The 26,994-nt window shown below is 39.4% G+C and overlaps 1 protein-coding gene across 3 annotated transcripts in view; it reads right to left on the reverse strand.

Moving 5' to 3' along the window:
- Window positions 1-6,467: 6,467 nt before the first annotated feature.
- tle5 (TLE family member 5, transcriptional modulator) overlaps window positions 6,468-26,994 on the reverse strand; it is a 43,942-nt gene continuing 23,415 nt past the window's right edge. For 2 of the 3 annotated variants that reach the window (XM_088426206.1, XM_088426208.1), the window contains 5 exons: window positions 24,868-24,931; window positions 18,849-18,893; window positions 12,284-12,346; window positions 11,772-11,846; window positions 6,468-10,855 (listed from right to left, as the gene is read on the reverse strand). In XM_088426206.1, the coding sequence (XP_088282332.1) occupies window positions 10,628-10,855; window positions 11,772-11,846; window positions 12,284-12,346; window positions 18,849-18,893; window positions 24,868-24,931 (475 nt within the window). In that variant the 3' untranslated portion in view covers window positions 6,468-10,627. The remainder of the gene's footprint in view (window positions 10,856-11,771; window positions 11,847-12,283; window positions 12,347-18,848; window positions 18,894-24,867; window positions 24,932-26,994) is intronic. The other variant, XM_088426207.1, reaches the window with a different exon arrangement.

Genomic DNA, 26,994 nt, shown 5'->3' on the forward strand with positions numbered 1-26,994 from the left:
TTATATTATATTGTATTATATTATATTATATTATATTATATTATATTATATTATATTATATTATATTATATTATATTATAATGCCCCCCGGTGGAGAGTTGAGACCTGACAGTGTCAAAAACCGTCTGAAATGTATTTTATGCCTGGCTTGATCTGAAGAACGCTGAAAATAAACATAATGGACACTCACAAAGCGAGAGAAAGCTTCAAGAAAAGCATGCAAAGCAATTTCAGATGCCACTATTCTCTGTTCTGAATGCAAGTAAGAACTGGCAGTAATCTGGACAGTGTAAATTAAAGCAAAAACTGGAGGACTAAAAAATATCAGCTCACAAACAGCTCACATGATTTGTCTTGACTGTTTCTGGGGATTTTGTTATATTCTACTGTTTTGTACTGTTGTCGTCACACTGTCAAACTGACGCTGTTTTTGGATCGTTAGTCCCCGTGTGTTTATTCCTATGAAGTTAAAATAGAACTTAAGAAATAGGTAGCGACGGTACATTTGGAGAAGAAAAGGCCCAGAAGTCAATGGAAAAACTGTATGGTTGCCTTTGTATTGCACCTGGTGGCACAAGGAACATTTCGGGGATAGGACGAACATTGATTCAATAAAACTTTAGCAGATTTTGGATGTTGACGTGATGCAATCCGTTACAAATGCATGATGTGACCTTCCCAATCTCCTGCCCTCAACATGAGCGAAAATCAGACGACCCTGAAGTCACAAAGAACTGGAAGATTTATAAGGGAAGATACTACCTCCAAATAAGAAGTAAAAAACTCTTGGCCGCCTGCCAAAAGTTGTTGATACTTGCCAAAGGGGGAAGTACAAGCTATTAACCCTGCAGGGGCCTACACTTTTGCAGACAGCATCTTTTAGTTTTGTCTTATTTTGAAGGTCGACTATTTGTTTTACATCTAATTTGACAGAAATTGCGAGTGTGGACAATTTGAATGAAGTGATTTGAGTCACCACAAGCCCCGGAGATCCCCAGCCTCTCGGCTTCTCGCCTGGCATTGGCCAAATGGATGGATGGATATACGTTGTTTCTATAGCTACAGTTACGTGTGCTCTGCATATGTAAGTGGAGAGAACCAGAAGGGAAGTGAGGGAACACGGGTTGGGAAGAGAGAGCGACGGAAAGAAAGGCAGATGGTTCGAAGGAGTTGCCATTGGCAGAAGGGTGAGAGTGAGAAAAAGGACAAGAAGAAGAAGCGAAGGTCACTTGAGGAGAGGAGAAAGGACATGCAGAGTGTGCGCGTGTGTGTTTGTGTGAGCGCTCACTGCTTCCTGCTGCTGCAGAGAAGCAGCTGTTACACACACACACACACACACAAACACACACGCACACGCACGCACGGTGCTATGGGGATATGTACAGAGAGCACAGACTGGGAGATTAGAAAAGCAGGCCAAGAGGATGCTTTCCCATGATGCATTAGTGGGAGCATCCGCATTAGACGAGCTGTGTCAACACTGACTGCTGCTCCAGCTGAGGCTGACACACACCACACGCGCGCACACAAACACACGCAGGGTTTCTCTACCGTAATGAGGACAGCCCATTGACAACATTTTTTTCCTCACCCTAACCTTAACCATGTGAACTGATAGCCCACCCCCTTTTCTAAACGTAACTTCGAAAAGCAAACCTAAACTCACTTCACCTTCAAAAAGAGGTCTGAATTGTTGGGTCCACCAAAATGATCCCCACAAGTGCAAGTAAAACCTGGGAGATGGTCCCCACCATGCAGTAAAAACCAAGGTTAGACACACACACAAGGACACACACACACACACACACACACACACAGAATCTAATAAGGAGCTCTACCAACGTTTCCTTGGTGAGAACCACGTAAGGGACATGCAGTGAAAGTGTGCAATAAATTAAATGAATATAAATTCACAAAACTTGCAAATAAATATGCTCTTAACGACCAACAGTGTTTTTAAAATATAATTGTAGGTCTCGTTATCATAAACTGATATTTCATGGTGGGTGGCACTCCTGCGGAGGCTGCCATGTCGGTTATACAGTAATTACGGACAATGGTAAATATAGCACCTCCTGCTGTCTGCAATGAAAAACAGACTAAATCTTACACATTGTCCCTTTAAGTAGATCACACAAAATGCACTAACAAATGCTCACACAAGTAAAAGGCGTCAATGCACTTTGCCACACAATCACAGGAAAACAAGATGACTTCACACATGTGCACATGCTCTTACATTAAATCAAACGTAGTGAAAGGAGCTCGACCTACAGGTTTTCAGGTTGAAATGTGCTCGTGAAGACAAACGTCCATGCGATAACAGAACAACGGACTATGTTATAAAAACGGGAACACACATACACGCAAACATTTTACGAGTGACGATGACAGATGGCATCGGCAGGAATACTTTAGAGTAAAAAAACATGAAGGGAAGCTATGAGATGAGAAAGATGAATCATGTAAGTATGAAGGAGTGATAGGCTGTTAGGAAAGAAGGATCATAAGAGATGGATGGATGGATGGATGGATGGATGGATGGATGGATGGATGGATGGATGGATGGATGGATGGATAGATGGATGGATGGACGGATGGATGGATGGATGGATGGATGAATGATGGATGGATGATGGATGGATGGATGAGAGGATGACACTCCCATCAGGGGAGGAACGTCACAGAGCATGGTGATATACGGGCTGACAGAGCGAGAGAGTGACGATGGAAGGACGGATGAAGAGATGAAGAGGGTCTTGTAATCAAGGAAGCGCAATGATGGAGGGATGGAAGATGAGTGCGCTGTGAATGCGTCAATCATGATTAATCAAAATGCTTCTCTCCGCTTCTCATTGTGCACTCAATCATGTGCATTCATTTCTGCTCTTTTTCTTCATTTTGTATTTCATAATGAACGTCAACTATACTGACACCACAATGAGCAGATCAGATATGATGAAGCAGCAAGTGGTTCGTTATTCAAGGTTATTTTTGGCTGTCAACATGTAGTTAAAAAGTTCTTTGTTTAAAAGTTGCTAAACTACCCTACGCAAGCGCCCTTTGGTTTTTTTTTATCGCGAGGGAGAACGGAGCGTGAATAACCACAGGCATGAGTTCGATCATGAAGAGTGTTTATTGGTTGCTCACCGACTGGATCAAGCCTAAAAGCTAAAAGGTCACGCTTAAAACGCATGCGATTGTCCAAACTCAAACATTAAAGTCACCTGTTAGGGGTAGAAAACGCCGTCACTGGGTAGGGTTAAAATGGTACACCGGTTAAAAAGACACAGACAGCTTTGTGGCAGGCATCCAAAACATCGCAAACTTGCACCTCCGGATCCGACAGCCACCAGCGCTCCATGCAGTACCCCGGCAGGATATCGGAGACCGCTTCGCAGGTCACACGTCGGGTCCAGGAGGCCGCCACAACCCCCTTTCCCCGTACCCATTGTCCCTTAAAAAAGGGGGAGTAATTCTACCTCCTATTGTGATTGGTCCATTTGGCCAGCGTGTCAAGCTTGATTGGCTCCTGTTCAAGTGCCTGTTGACTGTCAATTAGGACAGTTAAAGCCATGTAATCAAAGGCACGCGCGCATGTAAACACAATAAGGAACAAAGACAATTAAATCCATCCATCCATTTTCTAGAACCACTTATCCCCACAGACGCAGGCTTGCTGGCGCCTATCTCAGCTGGCTTCGGGCAGTAGGAGGGGGACACCCAGAACTGGTTGCCAGCCAATCGCAGGGCACACAGAGACAAACAACCATTCACGCAATGGTGAATTTAGTCATTTAGTACATCCAATTCACCTGCCATTAATCAAATAAATAACAATCAATTGTCAAATTAAACGATGTCCATTTTTGATGATGGGGTCATCGTTTTAAGTGCTCGTTTTGTTTAAATTTGTCCATCCATCAATTTTTTTGAGCCGCATATCCTCACAAGGGTTGCAGGCTTGCTGGTGCCTATCCCAGCTGACTTGGGTCAGTAGGCGGGAAACACCCTGAGCTGGTTGCCAGCCAATCGCAGGGCAATCGCAGAGACGAACAACCATACACGAACCCAATGACAACAAAGGACAATTCAGTATGTCCACAACACCTGCCATGCATGTTTTTGGAGTGTAGGTGGAAGCCGGAGTGCCTGGAGAGAACCTACGCAGGCTCTGGGAGAACATGCAACCTCCGCACACTCCAAAATGCCATTCCTTACATCATTCATACATAATTTTGTTGTTGTTGTTTTCTTCCCCAGTTAACTAGTTCAACTGCCAGCACAAAAAAAATCGAGCTTTGATCGTCATAACCAAGGCAGCAACGATACACCAAAGCACGGCTGGACACACGTGCTACCATGCTTTTACAAACTTTTGGGGACACCGGAGTGGATACACTGTACAAGTCCACAATCAAAAATTGGGTGATATTGAAAACACTGATCGGTTGTGACCGCCGTTTGTTTTGGTGAGTGATAGCATTTTCTTTATTGTTTCATTTTTAATATGTTTGTGCTATTTTATTTCCTTCATATTCAATTAATAGTAAATAATTCAAATGATATTCTTAAATTAAACTGCGTTTTTTTAATGTAGACTTCATTAAATTGGGGATATTTATTTTAAATTATTATTCATTCTTTTATGTTTTGACAGCATCACATATAATGACACGTTTTAATTGCTCATGCAGGTTTATTGATGTTTAAATGCTCAGGAAAATAGCCTGTGTAGCCCAGTAATAAGTACGTGTGCGCACAAATGTTCGAGTCTGACATCACTGAAGGTGTATATATACATATACAGTATATATATATATATATATATATATATATATATATATATATATATATATATATATATATATATATATATATATATATATATATATATATATATATATATATATATAGAGAGAGAGAGAGAGAGAGAGAGAGAGAGAGAGAGAGAGAGAGAGAGAGAGAGCGAGAGAGAGAGAGAGAGAGAGAGAGAGAGAGAGAGAGAGAGAGAGAGAAAATTGACAAAGTTACAGCAGTTTGAATGCAAGTATTGTCATTGGATATTATATCTCAAATGCATTTGGCCAGATGATGAAAAATAAGAATTGATGACATTTTTATGTTTCAACCCAATTTTGTTTTGATTAGTTTTCTCACCATACTATTTAAGTAGGGCATCAACACTATCCAATATTTATGAGTCACTCAAAATATGCACTTGCTTGCGTTAGGGCATGGAGACTGTCTTTGCAATGACCGTCGTGGGCATCCTTTGGTCTTCAGATTTCATAGCTCTTATTTGATTTACATTTTATCCTTCTTAAAGTAGTATAAAAGTGGAAATTTTTGGCTTTAGAATTCCAAAAGTGTGGCGCAAGACTGCATTGAAAAAAAGGTAAAGAAACACTGCATGAGAATCACACGCGGGTGTAAACGGGTCAATCGGCCATGTTTTTGCGGTCACACGTGGCTGAAAATAGAGCAGCCTTCATCAGTCACAGTGTCCGTGTGCATGTGTGCGAGAGAGAGAGAGAGAGCGAGAGAGAGAGAGAGAGAGAGAGAGAGAGAGAGAGAGCGAGAGAGAGAGAGAGAGAGAGAGAGAGAGAGGGAGAGAGAGAGAGAGAGAGAGAGAGAGGGAACGAGCAAGAGAGAGAGAGAAAAACACTTTTGTGGATGATGGTTATGAAACAACATCTCCCCCTAGCGGATATACAAAGAACAACAGCTTCAGTTTACTGTTTGACAGAGTTCTCATTTCCGTGTATGAAAACCATCATTAAAACATCTTGTTAACCTGTTCATATTAGATGTATTAGCATATGGGCTAAAGTTTTTATTTTGTTTCAAATGCAAACAACCACCATCAATTGGCTATCACAAGGCCATGTAACAATTGATATGGTTTTTCAAGCTAAAAAGTTGTCATACATTTACGATAAAAAAATAAACAAAAAAGACAGCCCGTATTCAAATTGAGTATTGAAAAACAAAACCACCTAGCTATGTTTGTTATGTAGAAAAAGTTTATTCTAAGTCATTTTATGAGCATACTATTGTACTTTTGATTGGATGAAATAGCACGTGGCTTAATTGCGATCTTCAAACAGTTTTCCAAACCTCCAAAAACACTCACAAATGTATATTTGATACCACAATATGGCATATTTGTTTGAGAGGATGAAACATTTTCATTTTTTTTTCAAATTAAAATGATTGTCAAGACTGTGAAATCCAAAGTAGTCATTTTTTTCATTGTACTTTTTCAATAAAATTCCTGTGTAGTGAGTGAGTCTTATTGTATGTTTTCTTATTTCCTTTACAATTTTAAGGATTTTGTTTTAGAGATTTTTTTTTTTAATCAAAAATGTATTTCCTTGAGTCATTGAGACACTGTATCGATAAAAGCGGCGGCATCTATGTGAAGAAACGCATCAGTCAAAGTGAAAGAAAAACACCAGCGAGGCTCATTATTTGATTGACTTTATTTGTAAGGCACAAGAAGTCCTTCCTTACTGCACAACATTTCATATTATTTCACATAAATGTCTGCTGTACTTTTGATAGTATCCTTTTATTTTCTTGTTGTTGTTTAAATGTAGGTAATGATGTAGGACACAAAACATTTTCACTTTCAGCTTTTACATTATACACAAAAGAAGTATTTTTTTAAAAACAAACAAAACAATAAAGACCTTACAAAGCTTACAATGTTTCACGCTATGAGCTAGAAAGTTGCGGACGAGAGTAGGGAAAAGAAAGGGGTCAAAGGTCAAACAGAAGCATCCAGAATATATGTACACATAAAGCTCTGTATACATGTCCCAAATGTAACGCTGTGGTCATCGCCTCCAGCTATGTCAACTAATACATCAGGGTTTTAGGAGGAGGGTAGCACTAAATGTATGAAAAATAGGATGTTTAATATTATATACGCTCGCCATTTGTGGGTTACACGTTTTTTTTCTTCTTTTGTTTTTTTTTTTTAAACAACAGCTGAAGTTTGGATTTTTGTATGGCTGGCTGTAATGCCACGAAGATATACTGATTATACAACAATTCAACACAGGAAAAACAAATGCACTGATCACCAAAAAGCTTGCTTTAAAAAACAAAAAGTCAAATTTGCTTCCCCTGTGGATCATGCATTGATGCGTGTGTGCGTGTGTATGTGTGTGTGTGTGTGTGTGTGTGTGTGTGTGGTGTTACGACAATGAGCACAGCATGAAAGAGAGGCAAGAGGATGATGCGCTGCGACCGCAAGCAGAGAAACAAAATATTCTGGTAAACTCAGTCACACAAAAATGTGTGTGTGTGTGTTGTGTGTAAGTGTGTGTGTATTTGTATCTTGTCCTCCCTTAGTTTGGACAGCCGACACGCACGAGTCTCCCCTGCTGTCTAAAACACATACACACACACACGTTTGGACTGCTATACTTGTAGGGACATCGTTGACATAATGCATTTCCTAGTCCCTTAAGCCCTCTACGCAGCAAGCCGAAATTGGCGGTCTTGGTGTGGAAAACTGCAAGTGAAAAAAAAAAAAAGCGGGACAAAAGTCGATTATCTTTACAATGCGCAACTTTACCATTTCTCCATTTTTTTTTCACATCCAACTTTGGTGTTTGGTGAGATCCATCGTGAGTGAAAATTACAGCTGTTTATTTCGATCATATTACCCCAATTTTATTATTGTTATTATTTTATTATTCATATTATTAAATTCGATCATATTACCCCAATTTTGATCTTAAGGTGTTGTTCATTACTCATAAAATTTTGCACGGCTCAGCTCCTTCCTATCTCGTCGACTTGGTATCACCGTATGTTTCGTCCCGACAACTTTGATCACAAAACCCTGGTTTGTTAATGACCCCGGGAGACTGCTCTTTTTCCTAATATTTAATTATTTGATTTGGAATGTGGTCTGCTCAGGAGGTGGACGGAGTAAGAATTTCATTGTGTGGTTTCGTGCTATACATGAGACAGTAAATCTCTTTGAATCGACTGCTTAATATGGCACGATGTGTTATTTTTAGCACTCGGAATCTACTGCAGCTTTATACGCCTGGAAAGGGGCTCCTCCCGCCTGCGACCTTTTGAAGGTTTCTCATTTTCCCCAGATGGGGTTTTTGAGTTTTTTCTTCCTCTTCTGCGTGCTGCGTAGTGTATCTTATGTTCTACATGATTTCTTTTTCACCCCTGAAGCCCTTTGAGATGGTGGTGATTCAAGGCTATACAAATAAACTTGAAATAAAGCTACAGCCAGGACATCAGACATCCCACAATGCATTTCGTGAAATGTAAACCACGCAGTAGGAACAATGACTAGCAGCACCTATGGCAAGGAGGAGTACTACGTCAAACACATGCGCAGAAGCTTCGTAGTAGTTTGCGTCGCTGAAGTGTATTCATAGTGGTTCTTTTTTTTTTTGAGCTGATCTGCCGACATAATAGGCCTACGCTGCAGGGGGGCATGACGGCCGGGTTGGTGTGTAGAGAGCCTAACCCTGAACAAGTGAGGACCGGCCAAAATGTCTACGTGGGAAGAGACCTCAAAGCGGTCCACACATGTACTGGAGTACAGGAACGCAAACACACACGCACATAAACAACACGCGCTGCTTTAATGAGGCGCTTTCATTTGCTACCCAGGGGTATTAAGGACACAATGAAAAGAACAAAATCTCATGACGAGAATGGCGACGTGATATCGGAATAACTTTTGAATGTTAATGAGAAGAAAAAAATGTCATACTCTTGGGAAGATAGAAAGTGCTTTTTTTAAAATAGAACATTACATGTGACAATCAAATGAAGGTCTTCTCTGCCTGCACAGTTTTTTATTTTTTTATTTTTTGCCGAGACGTCTAAAAAAACAAAATAAATATGAAAATTATGAGAAAGAGGCGATGATACAAAAACAAAGACAATTTAGATCAAATTTCTGATGTTTTTTCCCCCATATTGACAGTCGATTTTTTTAAAGTAATGTGTGGATAAATTAACACAAGTTTAAATTTTTTGGCGTGGGCATAATGGCATGAGAATAACATGTTATTTTTTGACACAAATATTCAAATTTTTGAATGTGACCCTAATACTCCGTACATTTCCTGTGAAGCCTCTTCCATACAAACCTCCCGTTTATCAACCTTTGTCTTTTACATAAAGACTGAACGCTCATCTGTAGGTGCTACTGTTTTGGTTTGAAAACAAACAAACAAACAAACAAACAAACAAACAAACAAAAAACTTAGTCACTCAACTCTTTGAAGTCCATCTATACGAAAAATAGCATCTATGAAATGAGGAAATTATACAGGTCATTTTGACTCCGAAGCTGTTTCCATGCCTCTGTAGGTGCTGTAATTTTGGTTAGCAATGGTGTTCAAATGTTCACACACATGCAATCTTATTCTGAAAAAAAAAAGCTTCTCGGAAACTAACGTGTTTGATAGATCTACCATGACTGCTGCGTTCAAGAAAACTGAGAGAAACCAAAAGACATTTTCCAACTCGAACTTGAGCATTATTTCAATGACATGAGTGAGATGTATTGTTTAGAATGGATATCAGTTAGATAGATAATTGCGTTTTAATTCACGGTTGATTTGCTTACATCTTAATGTACATTTCTGAATAACAAATGTGATATTTTGTATGGTAATAAAAATTCATTCATGGCTTCCATTTGTTAACTCTTTCAGTGCCGAGCATTATTGGAAAAGGCAACCTCGAGAGTGCCGAGAATATTTAAAATTTTGACTTATGTTTCAAGGCGAGTATTGTGCGCTATATCTATGTATACATGGGTGATATGATATGAAAGATTGATTTCTATTCCTTACTTACAATTACAAGTATGTAATACTTGTGTTGAATGTATGGCAATACTGCCAAGCAGTGATCACAGTTATCACTCCAGTGCTCATATGGCTTAATATTAGATAAGCACTGGTCAAGGGTGTCAGCTACCCTCCATAAAAAATGTATTTGACCAGAATTTTATTATTTATTATTAAAAAAAAAAATAAAATTCTCATCCACGGCACCGAAAGAGTTGAGAGTACGCGGCAAGAAGTCAAGATAACTGAGTTAGGGTGAGATGTGGCATATAACCCGGACTGGTTGTCAGGCAATTATGAGGCTCAAGTACACAGACAAACGTTAAAGGGCAATTTAGAGACTTCAATATGTTTAACATGCACGTTTTAGTAATGAAATTCAAAGTGAAATCCATTTTGACTCACTGCAAGACATGATTAATCAACTCAATGATTGAGTAACCCATTTCAATGCACGTCCCTTGTTTATTTCCTTTCCAGTGACACTCAGAAAGAGCCATTTCCTAATTCCCAGCTATCTTGAACGCAGCGTCAGTCGTGATAACCGTAGGTAGAAGATGAAAAGAGGCAAGGGGGGCGGGGGGACGGAAAAAAGGAACATGAATCTTCATCATTAAAACATTCGATTAAAAAAAGACATGGAAATCTGAAGAAAGTCAAAGTAAAAGCTTCTGAGGCCATTTTGACTCTGTGGAGAAGAGCAGATGAAACCTCAAGAGAAAGAGAGAGAAATAGCTAGGTAGAGTGTGGCCAAGGGGGCAGTGGGGGCCCCCCCCCGCTTAGTCAGACTTGTCACCGTCCTCCTCGCGGTGGCTGTCGGCGGTGTCACGCGAGGCCTTCTCCTCCTTGGCCAGCTGCGCCTGGGAGGCCAGCAGGGAGGAGAGGGAGAAGAGGCCGGAGGAGGTGGTGACGGCGGGCAGGCTGGGCTGGCTCAAGCCCAGCGGCAGGGGGGTCATGGGCAGCGCCAAGCCCTGGAGCTGAGACAGCTGGTGGGCCTGGAGCTGCTGCTACACGAAACACAAGCGCACGCCACTTAGACTCCACACGCCCACAAACGGGAGAGAACGCCATCTACCCTGACGCCAAGGCGCTAATGGATCATACATAATGGTACACAATGAAGACTTGTGCGTGGGGCTGGCCAGTAAGCGATCCAAACTTTTTTTTTTTTTTTTTTTTTAATGCGCTGGGCCTCACACACATTGCCTTTCTCAATAATGCATCAAAGTGTAACGGACACCAAATGCCACATCCGCTCTTTTGACAACTCCAGTGACTGCAACATGTTAAATCGTTGGGATCACACTTGGAGTTACCAATATAGAGTTGTATTCCCTCAAAAAAAGAAGTCTGGTTTTTGGATTAAAACGTATGAATGAACCTGTTTTTTTTGTGTGTGTGTGTTTGGGGTGAGGTAGGCGTGGGGGGTGAAATAAGCACAAACCTATGACAAAAGCTGCACTTTTACCCCAATAAAAAAGGTGATAACAGGAAAAAAAAGTGTGATATTACGCCAAAATATATTTTCTAGGTGAATAGTTTTGATAAAAAAATAGTCGTGATATTATTAGACATGGACGTACAGCCGGGCAGAGGTGGGGGGTCGATAGAAAGATCGATTGATTGATCGATAGATAGATAGATTCTAAACATGACAATCCATATTTTTATGGGGTAAAAGTTGTATTTTAGTGAAAATAAAGACGAAAGTCTAGGTCGAAACAAATATGGATTTTTGAGGTCGAACAAAGATTTTCTAGGAACATGGATATCTATTCTATCTATTCTATAATTTAAAAAAAATGTATTTAAATCCCAATTTTACACAATGGCAATAAAAGACATTCTATTATATTTTTTTTCTGTGAATGGGTCCCATTATAAAGTCATTACAAAAAAGTCAGTAATAAAATATTATCATACCCTTATGATGGAGTTCATCTCTGGGGGGGTGACCTGCTTGGCCCTCTCGATGGCTGCCAGGACCTGCTGCTGGTGCTGCAAGCCGGCGGGGTGGGGGTCATGAAAGGGAGAAACGCAATAAAAAGAAAAGAGGGTTAGATCAATATCAATCTTCTGAGGACAGGACCTGACACCTTTCAGCTATTCATACACACACGCACGCAAACACACACATCCACACACAGTAAAAGCCTGGTGTGACATCAGTGAACGGATGGTGTGAAGTAATGGGTGATGGTCAACCCCCTGGTGGCCACATAGATAAGAACACGGCTTATCGGAAGCACTCAGCTATTTATTATTACACACATGTGTGTGGTAGGTGGGGGTGGAGAACTGGGAATGCTGAGGGAAGGGGTCAGTGCCGCGTAGAAGTAACAAGATGGGAACGAGAGTGATCTCACGCCCGGATATTAAAGGTCTTGGGCAGAGGGTCATCTACAGTATGTGTGCGGGAGTGTGCGTGTGCGTACCTCCTGAGATAGGTATGGCAGGACTTGTGCGCAGATCCCATTTAATCTCTTTACAATCTCAGCCTGTGGAGGAAAGGAATACATGTTATTATTATTATTATTATTATAATAAAAAACAAAACCTAATGTTGCAACATTTAAATGATTTGAAGCTTCAATGCTTTATTTTTTGAGACAGCTGGACATCAATTTGTCGAAAAGCCCTAGAAATCATCATCAGCTCCTCCCATTTAACCCACGGATGTTCTTATCGTCCTGCTCGTCATTTGGTCAAACTTCCTTGTTACTCTTTCACAGTTAGTCATCTACGGACCCGTCCAGTTTGTTTGAAATGGAGGTCTTCAGAAAAGATTTGATGATCATCTTACTTGGGATATAATCCCAAGCTTCCTTTATCCAAGAGACGACTGTTGAGAGATCACGGCGTGGAAAGTTATGCTTCGCCCCCCCCCCCCCCCAAGCACACGTTGAGGAGCTGAAGGAGACGAGTCAAGCCATCTTTTTCTTTTCATAATGCGTCAAAGTTTGTTGAAAAACAATGAGCCATGCAGCTTCGATGATGACAACAAAGAAGCAAGTAGGAGGCTCTTGACGAACGTGCATTTTTACAATGTTCTGCACAATCTCTTTCAAATGGATGCATACTATATTGAATAAGAGGTATATATATATATATATATATATATATATATATATATATATATATATATATATATATATATATATATATATATATAAATCATTCCATGTCTTGTAAATGACATTTTATTTGGAATTCAAACTAAAGTTATTCAAACACAGATATGTGGAAAAAATTGGTCGGTTTTGACTTATAAGGTTATAAGTCGACCCCCCTAAAATGGGGGTTGAAAATGAGGAAACAAAACTTGACTTTCCCTTGGAGAAATACAAGCCGTTTCAAGATAAAAAACAAAATCTCTCACAGATCATTTTTATTTTTTCTAAACATTTTTTCCCGCAAGACAAAGTATTTTTTTCTCCATATAAAACATCAGATGAAGATTTTCTTCCCCAGATAGAAAACAACACTTCTACATGATCGTCACATTTTGTTCATAAGTCCAGTCATTTATTTCGCGGTAAAATCGATGGCCAGTCCATGACAGAATCACACACATATAGATCACTGATTAACAAGCACTCACGCCTACATCAATGGAAAAATTTGATGGTCAATGAATCTAACATGCATGTTTTTGAAACATGGAAAACAGCTGGAGAAACCTCAGGACTGCAAGGCAGACATTTTTAGTCTGAAATGCTCATGTGTAAGCAGCCCCTAACAGTGATGTTGGTCTTTTTACAGCATGTGTTGTAAAGCAGAGGAAAAAAAAGATGCTACCCTAGGATTTAACCTTTAAACCCTTGCTACATGAAAACAGCTCTTTTGCGATTCCAAGCACACGCTCATTCGCATGAGCAACAGCAGGTATGACCTTCTCAAACTCTCCCTCTCACACACACACACCAGTTGTGCACAATCCCTGCTATCGTCCTCACACCCGGGTCTATTATCACATTTGGCTTCTAATCACCCAACCCGAGTGAGATATGCAAATGAGGGCTAATGGTGTTAGTGCGTAATCGGCGGCGAGATGAGTCGAGAGTAGCAGTCATTAGGCACGCAGAGCACGACTCCCCCCTCCAATCAGTCGCTCGGCGCGGCTCCCACACATTCACGCACACACAGACAGACAGACATCTTGAAAACGTCTTTGTGGGACTCGCCGCACGCTAGCTAACAAATATTCCACTTTTCCAGCCTCTTTTATCTGCGCTCCCTGTCATCTTCCACAGCTTTGTTCTCTCGTCCCTGCCTTTGTCTGCTCGTTGTTCTCTGGCAGACTTCTTCAAGTGTTGTTTCGGCGTCTCATCGCGCTGACAGTTGGAATATTGTACACGTGAGGAAAAAAGAAGTGCACGTTGAAGACTGGACGAACACTTTGCTTCAAGGATTGTTAATTCTGCTCAGAGAATCCCGTGCTGCCTTTTTTTTTTTTTAAATGTCAATTGAAACAAGCCATGATGGTAAAAATGTAGGCAGCTGTTGACAAGGAGAATCAAAAAGAAACACATGTTCAAGTATATTCATGTTAACTACGACATGCATTTGCAATGACTGACTGATGGTGCAGCTCAATAAATTTGAATGTGGATGAAATGAGGGTTTGACACGCAAAAGAGAAGAAAAAAAATGCCTTTGGATTTTGGCTAGACCACCCACATGATTCCTGGCCACCAAATAGCTCTGTTGTTTATGTTAACTGGTTCAGTTTGTTGTCCATATTAAAAATGTTTTCACGGACTGATCCCTCTAAATTGTGGGCCAATACTGTATCTAGGTGTAAAATGATTAAAAAAAAACATTAGTATAAAATAGCACCAAATCTGCAAAGAAAATCGCCAGCTAACCAAACATCTACCCTATATGCCAGACAGCCATTGCAGCACTGGGTGACAACCAAACTGATTTGAAGTTATTCAATGTAAAGTAGAACTAAAATTTAATAGATCAGAGAGGGCCAACGAACGGCGCACAGACTGTTTCGTTCTTTAACTCAATTTGCGTCTTTTAAAATAGTAATAAAAATAATAAAATTCTTGGCACATTTTTTTTTTTGGAGTGTTGCTGACACTCTTGACTAGTGATTAAAGTACTAAGTCAATTGAGCACTGTAGTGATAACTTTGCCGATTGGATGGCAGTGTCGCCATACATACTATACAAACATGTAATTCTAAGTAAAGAATGTAAAGCAATCTTTCATATGATACCACCCATGTTTCCATAAAGACGTAGCGCAGAATATTCTGTCGGCCTTGAAATATGAGGGAAAACGCTAAATATACTGGCACTCTCGAAGTTGCCTTTTCCAGTAACGCTTGAGATATATATATATATATATATATATATATATATATATATATATAGATATAGTTTTTTTGTTTTTCAGAAACAAAGAAATAACTACAGGATCAACAAACAAGAAGAATGCAGGTACAATGACCTGGGTGACTGAGAATGTACACACACAGAAAAAAATATGATGGAGTGAATTATTCATATTTTGTAAATTTAACACAACTGTGCTATTTGGCTAACGGCTTACATTATTAATGCTTCTGTAATATTTGCTGAGTCGATTTCAGCACCGATTTCTGAGCCAAGACTCAAACCCCGAATCTTAGAGCCATCACCTACTTGGCCGCAATCCGACCCTAGAAATGAACGTTTCCATTTCTATTGTTTCGTAAGAAAAAAGTGGTTGTTTTGAAATATGCAGGGATTTTAATGCGTGTTGAAGGACTTGCTGCGTGAACCTGTTGTTTCGTTTCATGTCACGAATCAGACTTCCGAGATCTCCTAGAAACAGAATAGAACGGTAAAAGCACTCCCAGCTCAACCTTCGACTTAGCCTTGCGGCGAGAGGAAAGAGAAAGAGGTGTGAGAGTAGGATGAGAGCGCATAGATGGAGTGAAGCTTTTCTTCAATGAAGAGGGTGCGAGTGAAGGAAGGAAATAACGAAAGGAGGGAAGTAGAGTCAGGGGTGACGTGGTATGTGAGGGTCTCGGCACACAATGGGCCTCCAAATGAACGCTCCTCTATGCTCGTTTCCACACATCCATTTCCATTTCAACTCTCTAATGGAACTAACACCTCTTTGCATCCACGCACAAAGAAATCACACACACTGACACACCAGTATCGACAATATACCCATGTGCACACACATGGTAACACACCCACCCCCCCACCCCACCCCCCCAAAAGAGAACAAAAGAAACCACATGAGCAAGTGAGCACATGTATGCAGGAGCAAACACTTCCCTGAAGGTCTCATCTCTGCCAGATAAAGGAGAGAGATGGCTAGATGGTCCCCCACCCCAATATTGCAATTTCAATTTAATATGCGATTAGTTTTTTAATGTCCTCTCCCCTCAATATTACAATTGCTATTTAATATGTGAATATTTAGTAAATGTCTTCTTCCTATGTTTTTTTTGGATAAACAAGCAATCAAATGGTTTACCAATAAACAATTGCAGGTTTATTATATATATATATATATATGTTTTGTTCTTTTAATTTATGCTCATACATAAACACTACTTCAGTTAGTTAACCGAATACTAACACTTACGTTGCTGTCTTTTAATCATTCAGTATGGCATCGTAATTCTATCAAACAAGTGTTAACAAAGCTTTTAAACCCGTAAAAATATTACTTCAATTGTATGAAGTAACACTAACTACTTTTTTTGGTACCAATTCAAATTTCATTTGTTTTATGTATATCAATGTTTTGTCTGATGTATCTGGTTTCTGTCACTAAAATTGTAAAAATTAAAGAAACAACAAAACAAAAACATCATAAACATAAATCTGTATTTTAAACATCAGATTACAACTAATTACAAACAAATTTGTAACTATATGAATTTAACTTTTCATAGTTTAAGAAATAATGATATGTTAACATTTGGACAGGACGTCTTAAGCACTGAATTTGTATAGACCCTATAAAATACTAGATGATACTAGGGGTGTCAGATTAACAGATTAATTGTGATCTATCAATTTCAGTGATAGTAAATAGCCTTTTTTCAATCGCATTAATCTCTTTTTTTTTATTTCTAATTGTTTGTTGTGTGTTTGACGATTAGATCTGTTTTCATACAATGGGATTTTTGTGCTTGAGTTGTTAGGTGTTGGGAGATAAAGGTCAATTACACCTTGGAGTGGACAATGATTGGCTGTCATTGGCTAAATTATATCTACACAAAAAACGTAGCCTAACAACTATGTGGATAACAAAACCACATTCTATTAAATTTAGATTTCAATTTATATTTTGTTCACCCCTTGTGAATGTGTGTATGTGTATATTCATGACAGTTCTGTTCATCGCACCTGAGCGGAGAGATCTTGAAAGGGTTTAAATTACGGTGGCCGCCGGTCTTTGCGGGTATCCATCTGTCAAAAGCTACATGGTTCTCCTCATATGCCTGCTTGGTGTGTGTCGTCAATCATAATACCGTATGTGTATGTGCATGTGTGTTTTGAGAGAGTGGATGAGGTCCTTGGTCGCTCTTCTCCCTCCAGGAGCCAAAGCATAAATTAGTCCCCCAGCTTGAGCCAAAGCAGCTGATGTATGAGCAAGCACGGAGGCTTCTCAGTTAAGCAACCTAGACCTCGGTTCCTTGATTTAACCAAACACTTTATTTCCTTTTCTCTTCTGTAAAACTCATACAACTTGCAAACAACTGGAAAGGAAAATATGCCCCGGAAATAGCCTTAAAAAGCACCAAATGCTACTGCTGTGCAGTAAAAAAAAAAAAAAAAATACATACAATAAGTACAGTGCTTTGCATTTATTCATTGGAATCCAGAGATGCTTACAAGTTCACAATCACTTTTTTCTCCCCAATTCCAGCTTTATCTTAAAAAAAAAAATAGTTTAATTTAAAGACTGACATTTGCCCATTCAAAGCATGCAGCAAAATGTCATGTTACAGCTTGTAGACTCAGGAGTCACCAGTATGAGTTACTAACATGGCTTGTTTTGGCACTGTTTTTCCACAGGATGCCTATCCTGACATAAACCACCCATTTTAAACCCAGATTTTGTCACGAGGCATATGCTGGGAATTGAGCCTCCATGAAAGGCAAAAACATGAAACACTATACAGTGGACCCCCGCCATATGAAATTAATTCAGGAGTTGGGATCGTAAGGCGAAATCGTCGTACGGGGGGCAATAGAAACCTATGCTAATTAGCTAAAGTGTATAAACCCCAGGGAAAAAACATCAAAATTGGATACAGTATACATATTAAAAATTAGTAAAAAAAAATATATGTATGTATAGTAAGTGCTACTCATATATAATATACATGTGTATCATTAAATACTATAAATAAAAAATATTTGAAGGAAAAATGACATTTTATTTACCTTTGTAGTGACGTGAGTGGAGCTAGTTATGGCCAGATTCCCTAGCAAGGGTAGCCTAGCCTAGCCTAGCCTTCTTCGTATTTCTTCATTATCTCCAGCTTCATTTCCGTACTAATCATCTTCTTACTTCTCCCTATAACATCGCTAGCAATCTTGGGACCCATGGCTAAACAATTTGAATTAAGCATTAAAAAGCACAATAAATACGATATTGTAAGCACTCACATGAGATCAAATCTTTAGCAAAATGGCATCTTAGGGACGCCGTGACAGTGACCAATAGAAGACCAGTATCTTAGTGACATATGCTGTGACACGTGTAGTGACGTATGAGCGTGGTGCAACTCGCGCAGTCATTCGCACGCACACTGACCCCCAAGTTTGAATTTTGTAATTGTTGTTGATGCCATAAAGCAGGAAACATGCCGTATAGAGAGGACGAAAAAACGTAGTATTCCACTTTGTAACGTGGAAAAAATGCAAGCCAGGGACGCCGTACCCCGGGGGTCCACTGTTTCCCTACAGTATCCTGAAATGGTATCATGCAATACTATCCAACAATATATTGTTAGCAATAACAATGACTCACCTGTTTGTGCATCTCAATGTTGAGCCCGTAGGACATCTCATAGTACTAGATGGAAAAAAGAAGAGACAGACATTTCCATCAGCATAGTGCAAAACACATTTTGATATGAAGTGCTCCCTTCATGTACAAGTTCAATTCAATCCATGACCACACTTGTAACTCAAAACATTCTCATCTCAAGCCATCATCATGTTAGTTAAGGAAAAGCAGCAATCTAAAGGATTGCACTGTAGAAAAAGCAAACAGCAACAAAACAGGCAAATACAATGTAAAGAATTGAAGTTTCAGCTCATATCGTTTATGCTCTAATTTAATAAACACGGTGCGCCTCCTTCTGGGGTGAGTACAATGGAGAGACAAAGGAAAACTACTGTAAACTGCAGTAATACTAGTTTTTGGAGGATAAAAGAAATATGCCTGTGTTAAATTCCTCTCAACGTTTGTTGTTTGGACCTTTGGGATCAGAAATGAAAACAAAGCAAAATATGTTTTAGATGTTACAATATTCAAAGTGGCCAACTTTTTGCCAAGATGACCGCTCTTTGCACAGCTTGGTATTTCCTCTGTCATCTTCATAATGCAGATTTAGCTTTATTACCTGAAATGACTTGCAAGAATGTGTTTACCTCTAAATGTGCTTGGGAACAGGTGAATTTAAGGGCATTTACAAATTTTTGACTGATGCTACAAATCTGTTACATGGCTGACTGTACAATTCACATGCGATAGAATAACAAAACAGATTATATGCAGTGGTATCCTCACTTTGGATGGCTCTTTGAGTATTAAACGTTGCTGATGGCTGGTCGAAAGCAAATGTCCAAGTCCGGTCCTCTTTAGCCCCTATGCGGCCTGTTTTCCATGTAACCCTCATCCAAAACACCTTATTCAAATGATCAGCCTGCTAACAATGCTGATCAAAGCTGAGTAGAAAGATAGATGCTCCCAAGGACTGGATTTAAGTTGCCCTGGTCTAAAGCCGATTCGTAAATTGAGGGACGAGATGTGAGGACACAGTATTATTACACCGAACATTTTTTCTTGAAGACACAATGCAAAAACATCAATTTCGAGGTACTGTCACATAAACAAACATCCTAAATGGCTCTCAGAGGTCTCATAGGCCACCAACATTCTGGTAACAATTTGGAAAAATGGGAGGATACAAACAGCAAACAGGAAGTGTACAAAAAAAGGAGCAACAATAGACAATGCACTTGTGTTTTGTTTGTGTGTGCGTGTGTATGTGTGTTGAGTGTTAATGAGAGGGCCACCCTCTAGGCGTAAACCCAGTTAATCACTCACTCAGTCTGCAGGAGGGACTGGCTCTGTGACTAAAAAACAAACACACACACACACACACACACACACACACAGATGCACGCACACACTCAGTTGTGCTCTGTTCAATTTTACACACATACACAATGGCACACACATTTGTCGGCGCTTTTCAGTGTAGCACACAAGCCCATGTGGAAGCTCCCTAAAGTAATTACAGCGCTTGGGAAATTGAGGTGCTGCCGACCGGGGGAGCAGGGGCAACCTGATATGCTATTAGAGAAGGTTGTGTGGCGTGTGTGCGCGTGTGTGCGCGTGCGCGTGCGCGTGCAAATACAAGGCCAGGCTGGCTAGTAGAAGTGATTGAAAAGAAGGCTTTAAAGAGGAAGTCATGTCAAATTTTCCCCTTCCAATAATATGTTCCATGTGGCTCTGCTAGACAAAACAAGATATTCTGATCAATATTGAATTTCTTATATGAATTAAGCAGCAAATTTCAATTGTTTTTATTCATTTCAGAGGGCTGCCTTTTTGTTACTTCTCAATGTCTATTTTGGAATCAACGTACGCAGCAAGGGTTTAGAAATTGGGTTGATGAGTGAAGTCTGGTCAAAAATGTCCTCAAATTTAGAGCCACGTCTTTATTTCTCAATCGATCTCATCAACCCTAACATTTTGTCTGTTATTCAGGGACCATTTTGTTTGGCGCATATATTTTAGAAAAAATATCCACCAATATTTTTGCGTAGGCCAAAAGTCTAAAAATAACTTAAATTTGTCTTAACGTTTTAAATTGCAGCACTTGCCGATTGAAAAAAAAGAAATTGAAAAAAAAATATACAGGAATAATACACTGAGCGGGGTTCACTATACTGTATTCTGCTCATCTCCTTAGTACAATTCTATTATTTTGTTACAGTAATTTGAATCAATGATAGAAAATACAGATACAATGTGATAGGAGCATATTAGCGCTTGATGAGTGAATGCAGTGCAAGTTGCGCATTGGGTCATGTTTAACTTGGGCAGACACGTGACCGAGCATCGCATTGGCTTTGGGCATAAAAATTTAAAAAAAACTAACAACGTGATATTTTTGCTAAATAAAACGTTTACATAATTTTGCGTTTGACTGCTTAAGTGTGTGTGTACAGCTCAGTGCGTGCAGACAGAGGAAAGGCCTCTTAGTGTGTGTCATGGCGGAGGGAGCGGTGTGGCGGCACAGATTAGATGAGATTAAAGCCAGTCAGAGGATCAATTAGAGGAAAAACATCAGAGGGCTACATTGCCAGCAACAATGAGATTAGCCCCGAGGTGGAGCATGTGTGTTTGTGTGTGTGTGTGTGTGTGTGTGTGTGTGTGTGTGTACATATACTGTATATGGGGAGACGAAAAAGACGGAGGGTGTTGTTTAGGGAGCACAGAGGAGACAAAGGGCTGTGAGCATTTAAAGGATTATCGTATGCTCCATTTCAACCGAGGTCTTGTTTTTTGGAGGATTGGGCGATTAGCTCGTTGGATCAACTGATTATTAGACTGGCAAAACAAACGCTCAAGCTGGACAAACACTTTGCCATTTTGTAGATTGTGTATGAGAAATGCATCAAAGATGCTCCAAGTATAGCATATGTTCCTGCTCATGATGCGGGCGGCTGATGGATGCTGTATATTTTTGGCCAATAGATGTTGCACTTGTTTTAAGTTTAAAAGATGAAAAGGCAATATGTATTACATTATCGGATTTTACTGAAAGGCTGTGATGCATTCACGTAAAGTCAGGTTATGTTGTACTTTCCATGTACTTTCCTTTAACTCATTTACTGTTCAGTATATTGATACTCAACTGAAATCCAACCGTTTACTGCCAGCGTCAAATTTATTCGTCAAGTATGTTTTTTAACAAATCTGTGAGGAGGGCCTTTGAGCGAAATTCAAGCTTGTAATACAATTTAATGGCCAAATATTATCTGTAGGTATGTGTAGAGTGCTGTTGCATTGAGTGGAATTGGAGATCAGTAGCTTTTGAGTACATGAAATAGACTACCGATAAGCACTGAGTCACCTCAAAAGTAAATCGGACAAGTTTAGATACCTACTACAGTGGGGCCCCATAATAAATTAATACGTTCAGCAGTTGGGATTGTAAGGCGAAATCGTTGTATGGCAGGCAATAGAAACCAATGCTAATGCTAATGCGTGTAAAACCCTCTGCAAAAACATCAAAATTGTATATACATACTAAATATTGGTAACAAAATAGTATAGTAAGTGCAACCTATATACAATATACATGTATACAATTAAATAACATTATAAATTAAAAAAAACTATGTAAAGGATTTATTTACCTTTGAGTGACGTGATGAGCTTGTAATGGCCATATTCCCTAGCAAATAGCCTAGCCTAGCCTTCTTCGCATTCCTTGATTATCTCCAGCTTTGTTTCCAGACTAATCATCTTCTTACTCTCTTTAACATCACTAGCAAGCTTGGGACCCATGGCTAACCAAAGTTTGAATCGAGCACTAAAATGCACAATAAATACGATATTGTAAGCACTCGTACGAGTTCAAATCTTTAGCATGTCGCCATCTTGAAACCATGACGCCAACCAATAGTAGACCGGCATTTTAGTGACGCCGACCAGCATTGTAGTAACGTAAGCGGTGACGTGTGTTGTGACATTTGCCTGGCATGCGCCTGGCAGTCATGCGCGCACACTGACCGTCATGTTTGAGAAGAGAAGTTGTTGTTTTTGATGTTGTAAGGCAAACAGGGGACGAAAAAAGGTCACAGTCCATGTCGTAATGTGAAAAAAACATAAGGCAGGGACGACGTAAACCAGGGGCCCACTGTACTTGAAAATTGCATATGTATAGTGTAAAATAGAATATGTGATGTTGTAATCATGTTGTATCATGAGTATCACGATCACGAGAGAAGATGACTCAGTTGATGAAGCGAAAGGCAGGCCCTATGTATACATTGTATACATTGAATGTTCAATGCAACGTAATAACTAAAAATACAGGAGAAATCATATGGTCAGGTTGTTGACCAAATATATGCTGGTGGTCATGAAATTCATTTGTATCAGACATGTTTTCCCCCAGTGAACCATTCATTGTGATTGATTGTGAAATACACCAGTGACATCACTTTGTATGTCTCCCCATATTTTGCACAAGTACAAGGTGCACTAATATTTAAGAACAACTTAAAAGTCTTCATTTAACTTCACACGCACGTTTTTGAAATGGGGAGGAAGCCCGGAGAAAACCCACATATGCACAGGCTATCTGCTGACTGTGAGGTATATGTGCTAACCACTGTTTTATTAATGCAAAGCATATATCTAATAGCTCCTTCCTTGCCTCAATTAGATTGTTTTTGCATAATCATGCTCACATACCAACAAGCGAACTATTAATCCCAGCCCATGTTATGCGCTTGACAGCATGGGCAATAACTGAACATGGTAATGCACCTTTTATTGGGTGTCCTATCATTGTTGTCTATTTTTTTTATTTACATCATGAATCATGCATACAATTCCTTGGCAAGGGGCTTCTTGAATTATGTTAATTGTGGTAAATTTATGTATTCTCTGTCCTTGATTATTTTTCAATGTACAGTATATATCCATATTATGACACATTTTGTTGTTGGTTTTTTTTGAGGGGGGTAAGATAGAATGTTTTATTAGTATTTCTATTCAATTCACTTGGGAAAGCTGATTTGACAAACTAGTGTCTAAAGATGTCAGTGGGCCAATGGAATTATTACAACTTGTATGTCAAGGCCCAAGTTTAGTTTCTTGACAGTTGACATCAATTACAGTACAGTGATCCCTAGCTACTTCGCCCCTTCCCTATCATGCCGACAGTACATTGCAGATTTTTAACAGAATTAACAATGAATACACTTGCCATAGGCACTCCTACGACGTCTAACTACTGCAGTGCACATTTTTACTCATCTAATCTTCAATTAGTAAGCTTTATACAGTAACTGTACTGTTGTCCCTTTCCATTCCCACCCCTTTGGCTGTAGTCTCACAAAGAGCCACGGTTATTTTAGCGACGTCTGGAAGTCGAATTAGAGTGAAGCCTGTAGCTGACCAAACATGATAAATAAACAAATCTAGGTAAGAGATTTACTACTCTTTCCTGCTCTTCCTTCGTGTCTACCTAATAGTGTGTGTGAGTTTCATGAGGGAGACAGGGACTCCTATATGACACGTGATTGGCTCCCGGTGCGATTATTGACCTATGAGGGCAGGAGTAAAAACAACTCCTGGGCGGGAGTAGATTACAACTCCTGCTCTCAATGGTCGATAGTCGCACCAGGAGCCAATCGTGTGTCTTGTAGGAGTACCCATCTTTCTCAAGAAACTCACACACCCTGTTAGGTATACGCGAATCAAGAGCAGGAAAGGGATGGGAACAGGAAGGGACAACATTGCGGTTACTGTATAAGGTTTAATGATTGAATATTTAAGTAAATATGTGTACAGCAGTAATATTTGTCTTAAATATGTAAAGTATAAATACTTTTCATATTTAAAAAATTCAGGTACCCATTAAAATTCTGTCAGAAATTCCATTGGAAATATTACAATGTTCCTAAAAAATGTTGCCAATAACTGTTGAACAATTGCTAAATGGTACTTTATCGTAAAATTCGGAACAGTGTTAAAAATAACTTAACAAAATAGGTGGGGGGGCAGTTTCACTCACCATAATGTAATGACGCTGCATCTCCGACTTCTCACTGGCCAGCTTGTCACATTCGAGCTTCAGGCTGCGAAGGAAACAAGTCGAGCAGAGTCAGCAATGGTCACTTCATCCCTCGTCACCTTCATTTTCATCAGCGCCTCCTCCCTTGTCAGCCATCTTAACCATCATTACTGTCCTCATCTTGACCTTCCCGATATCATAAGAAGAATCGAGCAGGAAAACAACCGTGCTAAAAGGCCTGTTTTCTAAACCAGAAAGCTGGCAAATCTAAAAATAGTACAGGCCATTAGCTGTAATCACGTCAGCGCTGATGACACGCGAGGCGACGGGACAAAAAAAAGAGGACACGTCAACAAGTCAGCCAGATGGTAAAATGAACACGACGGGGGAAGGAAAAAAAAAATCACCCTGCATGCGTTTGATTGAAGGAGCCGGCGCCGACATGCCGGCCTGACAAGGTGTGATCCCATGTGAAGATGGATAAGGCTGGGATGTTGTAAAGATATGCACAGGCACATGGCAGATGGATCTAAAACCTGCTTGATGCTCTGCGTACATTGATGCTGTCTGCGGCAATGAAAGCCGCGTGACAGTTAACAAGGGCTGTCACCATACCACATGTAGATAATACTGAAACGTTGTTCATTTGTACATGACCATTTCTTGTCATTAGAAAAGTTTGATTCACTTCATACTAGGGATGGGATGACATTTCATGTGACGAGATCCTGTGAGATTAGAACGCCGAGAGATTTCTCGTTCCAGCACACTATGAGATTTTTTTTTCTTTTTGACTGTTTTTTTGGCAATGGTTATGGATAATACATAAGAATGTTTGTTATATGACAGGAAAACATGGAGTCAAACGTGGCAAAATTTTAACGCAATAAAAGTTACCATACGAACGTTGCCAAATAACATACGGACAAGAATATTTGCATATTGCCTGAAAGCATGATGTGATAATGAGATGAAAAATGAAAATTGAGATGACGTCATGCCAAGCTACCAGGCAAAGTAAGTCGATCTGTGAGTCATCTGCCGTGCATACGTGTAACGGCAAGGAATATGGAGCTGAGGATAATGTTGAGGATAATGTATGCACAGTTTTAGTGCTGGTCATGCGGAAATATGTTTCACTTCATTTCCGCACAGTCTTTAATAAGACTGTGGCATGTGCAAACCTTCGCGTCTAGTATACTGTAAAAAGTAGTGGCAGAAAAGTTCCAGGACTGAAGTCACAAAAACAGTATTTTCACAAAAAAATACAAATATTCCATTTCAAAGTAATCCCATTTGAGCAGGTACATCAGTAAATCAGTTTTGACTTAAATTACAAAACTTAATAATGATATATATATATTTTTTTTATTAGCATGAGCTTTTTATCTTTCTCTCAGCACACTAAAAACATTATGTATGCATTGAAGACTCTTTTTTCACTAACAATCCAAACTCAATTTATGTGCTATTTGCAAATTCTTACTAATTTTGGCAGTCTTGGTACCTAATCACAGCAGTGGCACAGGGGTCGTGAATGTCTAATATTTGTGCTCCAATCATAAGTCTTTAACACAAAAATCTCCTCTAGGGCTTTTATTTATAAATATTGTAATTATTTTGTCAATGAATCGATGACTCAGATTTTTTTTTTAATAAAACATTTTAATTTCCATCCCTTTATGAAAGAGGAATCAAAATGACAGCAGAAAATTGAACATTTTCTTTTTTTATGATTTGGTTGCTAGCATGTTACATCGGAAATCTGCAAAAACGTAAATTGTTGTTTTCCAAATTAAAATTAGAAGTTGGGAGATGCCTTATTCTGATTCAACCTAACACTAATCAGTCTGCTTTTACAGAGGACGACAAAAAAAAACAGTATTTCCTGTCGAGAAGCTGAAATTCTGAGCTATTAAACAATTTTAGATCTCTAAAAGAATAATCCCTCCCTCCGCGCATTCATCCATCGTTGCACTTATCTTTACTGAATTGTTACTGTACAGGCGTCTAAATTGGCGTTGTTGTTTAAAAGACGAAATTGCAAAGAGGAGCTGCTGTTACACTTGCAATGTTCTAAAGACAGAAACGCCCAATGGTCCCAAACATAATTGTTGACATTTACTT

The sequence above is a fragment of the Hippichthys cyanospilos genome, chromosome 10 (genome assembly GCF_059441005.1).
Source record: "Hippichthys cyanospilos isolate Australia breed blue-spotted pipefish chromosome 10, RoL_Hcya_1.0, whole genome shotgun sequence".
Taxonomy (NCBI): domain Eukaryota; kingdom Metazoa; phylum Chordata; class Actinopteri; order Syngnathiformes; family Syngnathidae; genus Hippichthys; species Hippichthys cyanospilos.